Source organism: Brassica oleracea, chromosome C5, assembly GCF_000695525.1.
Source record: "Brassica oleracea var. oleracea cultivar TO1000 chromosome C5, BOL, whole genome shotgun sequence".
Lineage (NCBI taxonomy): Eukaryota > Viridiplantae > Streptophyta > Magnoliopsida > Brassicales > Brassicaceae > Brassica > Brassica oleracea.
Genome location: NC_027752.1, coordinates 35,909,068 through 35,917,448, shown reverse-complemented (window position 1 = coordinate 35,917,448; position 8,381 = coordinate 35,909,068). Strand labels below are relative to the sequence as shown.

At 34.6% G+C, this 8,381-nt stretch overlaps 1 protein-coding gene across 1 annotated transcript; it reads left to right on the top strand.

The window, feature by feature from the left end:
• Positions 1 to 5,152: 5,152 nt before the first annotated feature.
• Positions 5,153 to 5,959, top strand: LOC106293201 (RING-H2 finger protein ATL77). The gene has a single exon (XM_013728861.1). It carries the CDS (start codon positions 5,205 to 5,207, stop codon positions 5,841 to 5,843), a length of 639 nt encoding a protein of 212 aa, XP_013584315.1. The 5' UTR covers positions 5,153 to 5,204; the 3' UTR covers positions 5,844 to 5,959.
• The last annotated feature ends 2,422 nt before the right edge of the window (positions 5,960 to 8,381 follow it).

The window sequence follows — 8,381 nt, the reverse complement described above, 5'->3', positions numbered from 1 at the left end:
AGTCTTCTCCAACCACCCAAAATCTCAAACGAAAGTAACCCGCCAAGAATAGTATGCTTGAATGGCTCTATCAACCATAAAAAAATTTGAATCAAAAGCTTGAGTTTTTTGGATGAATATGGAGGCAAAGTGAAAGAGATGTTGTTTTTAGTTCATAACTAGTGAGAAAGAGAGAGTGTAAATCGATTTTAGGTGCATTAAGAGCTTCAAATTGGTTGTTCATGGTGGTTGGGGTATTGATGACAATGACAATCTTGTAATTACTTGAAGATGATGAGGGTGAAAGAGTAAAAATGTCATTTTCGGAAAAAAAAAATTGATGACATTTTCGTGAATTATATAAACCTTGGATCTAAAAATTGATGGCATTTTCGTGAATAAGACAAAAAAAAAATCCAAAAAAAGCATGAGTTAGTTTTAGGTTTGACTTTGAGTTTTGAGTCAGTTTTGCAAAAAGTCCATAAAAAAAAAACTAATTTCATAATTAATCTGTTTTTGATTAACTAATTTCATAATTATTTATTTTGTCATGGCCTGCTGGACACCTTTGATTAATAAAAAAAACAAAATTTAATTTAATGGTTTATGCCTTCTGATCACTAAAAGTAATTACTTTCATAATTGCTCAAAAAGGCCATGGTGTAAATATTACTCACTTCATCACTGGATACTTTTTAACATTCCGATGGCCTGAAGCGAGAGAACTTATCCTCAACCGCATCAGGAAGAGCTAGCCATCTGAGAGCAAACACCGTTAGTGACCCAAGCAGATTATGTACAGTAAAACAAGCAGTCAAGATGTTAGTAAAACAGGGAAAGGTGATGTTCGTTTACTCACCCAGATGATCAAAACCGAAAAATACATTTTTCGTCAAAATTTTAAAACGCAATTTTCGTCAAAAATGTAAAAATAAGTCTATTTTGCTCATTTTAGTAACAGATACATCTGGATGCAGATGCAAATTATAAAAAAAAAAAACAAATGAATATAGTTGCATTCAGATGATTCACCTGGATACATAGACGAAATACATAAATGAACAACTTTAGATCATTTGCATAAGACAGTTATGTTAGATGGACCATCTGTATGCATTTTCCAGATGTACAAACGAACGAGGCCAAAGACCAACACACATCCATAGAGCACTTTTTAGTGTGTTTCAGTCAAAAAAAGGGACCAACACGTTAAACATCCAAGAACCTTTGTAACAAAGAATCAATGAAGTTTACATACTTCCCCAGTGCGTGTGGGCAACATGGACGTCTGCATGAATGCTTTACTTGCGAAAACTCTCTGCCAAGGGATGATCCTCTCATATTTAGAGTTTTTTCTGTTGTTATTGTTGCTTAGTTGATAAGGACTATTTCTAATCGTATGTCAAAGTAGTAACTAAGAGTCAATCCAATCTTAAGCAATTTTGATCCAAAGAGAATGTAAATTAATGCTTAATCTAAGTGCAATCAAGGTTGTGAAATGATATGATTCAAGTAACAAGATACTAAGCAATAAAGTAACAAACTTTCAATCAATTGATCAAGTAAGAACCCATGGGCTTAAGGCAATTGATCTAAGGTAATTAAATTCAAGTCAAGGTGTTAACTTCAAGCAATTAGGTTTCTATAGGTTTAGAACACAAATAAAGATCATTTTTTCCCAAGGCAAAGACCCCTATGCAATCATGAATTAAACATCAATTCTTATTGGTTTAAATCATTAAAGCATGAATTATATTCAAGTCTATTAACCATCTAGCAACCCTAAAATCAAATCCATTTGGTTATTCAAGCAAAAGCAATATCAAGTTCAGTCAAGCATTTTAACAAACACATTTCAGGTATAAAATAACTTATTATCAAGATGAGAGTGATCAAGTCAAATCAAGCATTAAAAACACTCAATATGCATAGAAACAAAGAGATCTAATCATCAAACACTTTAACTCTTCATTAATCACCCTACATCTACCTAACCGATGGATTCAAAAGTTGATTACTCAGTAATCATCTTAGTTACACTTAAACTCATGATAGATAAAAGCATAATCAAGATAGAAGAAGAGATAATCACAAGTTATCAACTGAATGGAAGTACTAATTGCATAAACTCCAAAGATCCAAAAAGTTTTATTGTTTTACAATGGATAAAATGATTTTCTTTCTTAACAAAGACTATTTATACTAGGAGGTTAAAAACACAAAATCTCTTTAGGTTAAGTGACAGCAGCGGCTATGTTTCAAACTGCTTGGAGGAACCACTAGCAAAGGGAGTGTAGTGGCCTTCATTCTGGTCGCTATGGACGCCGTTGGGAGCATCTTCTTCGTCTTCTGGACATATCTAGCGGCCTAGGTAGAGACCACTAGAGGTGGCCGCTAGATTCTTTTGACTCTCGCGGTGCATGGTTAAACCAATGTGCCCCAGATTAAATGGAATTGATTGGAGTTTTCCTCGGGTTTTCTCCGTCTTTTTCTAGTGGCGAAGATAGAGGCCGCTAGATGTGGCCACTGTTAAACTGTGTTTCTAGTGGTTTAGGCAGAGACCGCTAGCCTGGCCGCTAGTACACTCCTACGACCTCAATTTCTCCATTTTACTCATTTCATCTCTTGAATTGCTCATTTCACTTAAATACCTGCTCCAAAGGTTCTACGAAGCAAATACAGATGCAAAGACACTAAATACACTTAAATGTATGCAAGATGAACCTAAAAGAAGAGAAATGATAAGGTTAGAGCTATGAAAATCACAAGATATTAATAGTAAGTGGAAATGACGTGGTTTTACCAAACAAGTCAGATACACTTCTCTTTAGAACATACTTCTTTTAATTGGGCTACTACAAGCCCATCTGCGATTTAGATTTGATCCTTAACTGGTTCATTGACACATTAAACTATGCTTATTTTGGATAGTACTCATTAGAAATGAGTTGAAACCTAAGAAAATGATTTTTTTGTCCAAAACAAAAAAAAAAACCTAATAAAATGAATTATAAGAGACATGAACCATTTTTTCTTTTGGCTAAAACATGAACCATTCAAAACATTGCTGCCTCAGCTTCGGTCAAAGATTTGATTCTACGTTAACGTACGTTAAAACTAATTGAAACAAGCACTACACATTGAAAAATTTGTTGGTATAATTGTCGGTTATTACTATCATTTTCTTAACTCTACAAGAAGGATATTATTGAAAATGATAGTAATAACCGACAGTTATACCCTTCTTGTAGAGTTAAGAAAATGATAGTAATAACCGACAATTATACCAACACAAATATTTGTAAACATGTTTTATGCTGCCTGTACGTTGAAGTGTTTACCTATGTCTACGATAATATCGATGTGGAAATCAGTATTCATCTTTTTTTTTGTCAATCAGTATTCATCTTAAAATCTCTTTTAACGCACTACACATTATTTTTTAGTTATGGGATTACTACAAGATTATTTTCAAATTCTGTAACTTAACAGTAGCCTACGCGACATGCAAAATATTTCACATGAGCACCAAGTACTAGATCTATATCTCAAAACTTTCTCATAACCGCTCATTAAATTAATCAAAGAGGCAAATAAAAAATGAGAAAAAGTAGGGTTAAAAAACCAAGTATCCCACTTGTATGTGATTTTTTGGGGGTGCTCCATGTCCACAACCACAAATTTTAGTTATATCTATCTCCAAGTCTCTATCTAGAATTGAATATTCAACATACCACATAGGATTTATACATACTAAAGCCCCTTTTTAGTTAGAAAATTATGAATGTTCACTCAAAGCTTACTATGTTGATTAAGAGCAATATGTAATGGTATATGCTTTATCAGTCAAACTTGATGAAACTTGCAACGTTCTTAATACCGTAAACGAATTATCGTCCCGAATATCGATTGTCGTAGATTTAAAACCATACTATATTTTCTCAAGGGTTGGAGAATTGTGTTTGAGATTATACAATCACATTAAAATTTAAAAGCAACTAATATGGCACCAGAGAATAAGGTTAGGGAAGATAATAACGACGCAAAAGACAAAACCAAAATCTAGACGATAACGTTTGTGTAGTATAGAACCGAAAACAGGCAATAGAGCCGATTACATCTGTTTCGTTTCCTCCTCTTTTCTTTGGCGTTTTTTTGCAGAAAGAATAAAAATAAATATATTAATATAACTCAATAATTCAGAAAAAGTTCACATATATATATATGCAGACAAGTATATCATTTAGATCTTGAAAAATCATTACACTATCAAAAAAACGATTCTGCATATATTACCTGTAAAGGGTAAAGATTATATGAAATGAAATGATCAAATGAACAATTGTCTAAACAACGACGGGATGAATCAGCTCAACTGGTTAGAGTCTTGGGGGCCAATTGTCATGTTTCCGGGTTCGACGCCAGCCAGAGGCGAACTGATCATCCATGTCACGAAGCGGGTACTTGGCCTTCGGGCTCAGGACATACCCTCTCGGGTGAAGCCGGCCCGCTACCTGACCGGGCCCATGGAATGACCCGCGAAGCGGGGAACCCTGGATTACCAAAAAAAAAAAAAAAAAAAAAAGAAAAAGAAAAAAAATATTTTTTTATCGTCCACTATACGCAGTTGTGATTCTATTTGTACACATATAGTAATTTCATTGACTTTAGTTGCAAGCGCTCTCCAGAGTTAGCAAATTTACTCACGTAAACTTTCTTTTATTAGAAAGGTATTTTGACATATAGAGAGAATCAGAGAATTATGAAGCGACATAACACATGTAGAGAAAAGCACACAATAATACAGAGAATTATAAAAGCAACAAACAAACAACACTCCTTTACAACTCTCCACATATCATAATAGAGATACAACTCAACAAGGTCCCTCCCTTCCTCTTTGATTAAAATAAGAATCATTGATATCAAGACTATTTTATGTTGTATTTATAATATTATTATAAGTTATTTATAAGACTAAATGATTGTCCCTACAAAAGCATTTTGTATTTGGAAAAGATATGGACATAGGCACAATCTGTACACACAAGGACTGGTGGAATTGGATAAGCTCTTAAAATAAATTTGATTTCTAAAATATATAATTCATATAGTCCCCACTAACTTAAAGTATCATCAAATCTATATATAAACACCGTTTTCAACCAATTCAGGAAATAAAACAGCACAAGAGAAACCGAAAAAAAAAAAAAAAGAGAGTAAACATGTCTTCAGATCACTTACCTTCTTCATCTCAAGTCTTCCAAGAACATTTCATCTCGAGAAAATTGCTTCAGCAACTCCCATTTAGTCACACCATACAACAGCAACAAGCTCATGCACCTGAAAAGAACAACTTGAGCGGCAACGTTCTCCTTCTTCTCTCAGTCCTTGTGTGCGGTATCATCTGCTCACTTGGGTTGCATTACGTAATCCGGTGCGTGTTCAGACGTCACTCGAGCTTCATGATCTCTGAACCCATCTCAAGCCCGTCCACACTAGCAGCAAACAAAGGCATCAAGAAGAAAGCTCTCAAGATGTTCCCAGTAGTGAAATACTCACGTGAGATGAACCTCTCAGGGCTCGGCGAGGATTGTGTTATTTGTTTGTCTGATTTCGTAGCTGGTGAACAGATACGGCTGCTTCCTAAGTGCAACCACGGGTTCCACGTTCGTTGTATCGACAAGTGGCTTACGCAACATATCACTTGTCCGAAATGTAGACACTGTCTGGTTGAGACATGCCAAAAGATCTTAGGCGACTGCGATGAAGCTCTTCAGGTTCCAGCAAGGGAAAGCATAGATATCAGAATTGCTCCTCTAGAACGTGAAGCAAGAGTAAACACTTTTAGAGAAAGCAGATAAATATATGCCAAGAAACAATTAGATTTCAAGAATTTGGTTCTTATTTTTTAGATTTGAACATAGTTTATGTTTCTAGCCATAAGATTCAAAATCAAATACAAAAGCTTTTACTTTTCCTTGAAGCCCAAAATGTTACAAAGTTTTGGGATAACAATCTACATGGAGAGATTTTGGAAGCTATAAACAACATTTAAGTATAGATATTAATACAAAATTTAGGGCCACCAAACATATATTATATATATTAACTCTTTCAAATTTGGGGGGTCTAGGACCGTTAAGTACCAAGAAAAGTTCGATAAGTGCTTTACAGAGAACTCCTCTGCATATCTTATGTCACAAACACAGAGTAGAACAAAGTAACCACTACTTTTGAATGTCTGAAAAGAATGGTTTCGATGAAGCTCACGGACACCAAGGTATTGCAAGAAGAAGCAGAACAAAGACTACAGGATGAGAATGATGTCTGCTCTAATAAGTCACAAATCTATCCACTCATTAACTAGTTTGGCACAGTAACACCATCTATATGCGCAAATACCTGACAATATTATGTATTTTGGGTAAGAATATATGATGGATTCTCGGTACCAATGATAAAGAAATCAACTCGGCGTGTTTAGAAAGGTACATGGACCCAACCCTTTCTAAGGTCAAACAAAACCACCTAAAGTGAGTGGGTAATAGTCAAACCTAAAAGCTACTTTGAGGGAATACTTATAGTCTTGTAGGCAACAACACACATGGTATGAAACCGTAATGGACTGCTCAAATTTAACAATCTTCTAAAGTGATAGAAACACGTCTATGCTAACACATTCTATCGAGTCATGATATTCAAAACATTGGTTAATGTGATTTTCAGGTAACATAAGTCCACTAGGCATCTATGGGGTATGAGATAAGTATTGAATCATATTGTCGTAATACTCCATAGTCCGTGATAAAATTGCATCCGTTTAAACATTAACTAAAGACTTTACAGTGATCAACAGTTGCAGCCAACTCCCCGTTGTAGTGCAGTTGTAGAACTATAATAACATGTCTGGATAGTAACAACAAAACATTACGAATTGAATGATTAACGAGAAACTGATTCATGGTGCACCCAATGTATATAGTGTTCAATAAACATTGTGTTCTTTTGGTGGAGGGAAGAACCATATATTATTAGCCTAAGAAGCAGCTATGTAGGGTGAGAAAAAATCTTCAAGGCCCCAAGGAAGATACAATGGTATCTGTGAAAAAATGTTTTAAATAGTAACATATAGCTTTAAACAAAGCCGTCTTGCTGGACTAAACACTTCAATCAGAAGTTACATGCTTTTCAACTTTATGTAGTATAATGGATAATAGAGGATTAGATAATTCAGACCCATTCAATAAAAAATGGGAAAATTTCTGTCGGCATAACCTTGTAGAGGGCAAAAGCTGAAAACAAAAGGTTGTGCCAATTCATCCAAGCACAAACTGAAGTTCACTACATAATCATGAAATAAAGAAAGATTAGTAGGGCAAGACTGATCAGTCAGAGATTGAACCTAGACAAAGAATTAAAAGAGATAAAAGCTATGTATTAGAGATTGAACCTAGACAAATAATTAAAAGAGCTAAAAGCCATGTATTAGAGAAATGCACAATCTAGCACAAGAAGAGATTTAATTAGAGTGCTCCTGAATCTAGTTACATGACTCTTCAATTGACATTGAACGAGGCCAAACCATTTCGAAACCAAATGCATCCAGAAATATTCTTAAGGTTGGTGTTCCAAGGAAGACTACCAAATCAAGAATGTCAACCAAAGGACGCACGAGTATCACATGGTATTCCAAGCAACACAAATAAATAAAAAGGCAAAGTTAAATCACTTTCAGGTAAGAGATAAAAAACAAACCACTACCTGTTCTTACTAGCTATATGGAACCTAGTGGCACAAACAAAAGAAAAGACAAATCATTTTCAGATAATCTTATAGTCTTTATGTAATTTTCAGAGTGGGACTTGTGCCAAAGGATAGATTCCCCCTGCTCTGCAGCATCAAATACATAAATATCTACCCCTAGTTAATACATCATTAATCAAAGATAATCAGTATAGATGGATATCATTAGTTTGCATCAAACATCAAGCCCTAATATCTATGAAGGAACAGAGAGAAGTCAGTGACATGTGCTAAGACCCAAGAGTTGTATTATCTTAGGGAAAGTTCATGGGTCCCCTGTGAGCAACTCTTGGGGATTTGATTTGCTAATATTGCTGCCACATGGCACTAGTATTGCAGTAAATGGTATGAAGGGCCCATTTTCAATAAGAAAACACACTAATATTATTCAAATTCAGTGGAGAATCCATACTAGATGCAGACTAATATCTAAAATAAAAACTAAAATCACTAAAGTACCTTGCTAATTTCCCAGCATATTCCACCAACCATAATTAAGAAAATTCGATTTAAACTATTTCCCATTAATATATCAGAATATATGAAACCTTTACCTTTTCACTATATATAGAACTTGCAATAAAACCTAGAAGATC

Bases quoted from the DNA above. Each gene is read 5' to 3' on its own strand.
- LOC106293201 (XM_013728861.1), top strand. From the start codon at position 5,205: ATGTCTTCAGATCACTTACCTTCTTCATCTCAAGTCTTCCAAGAACAT.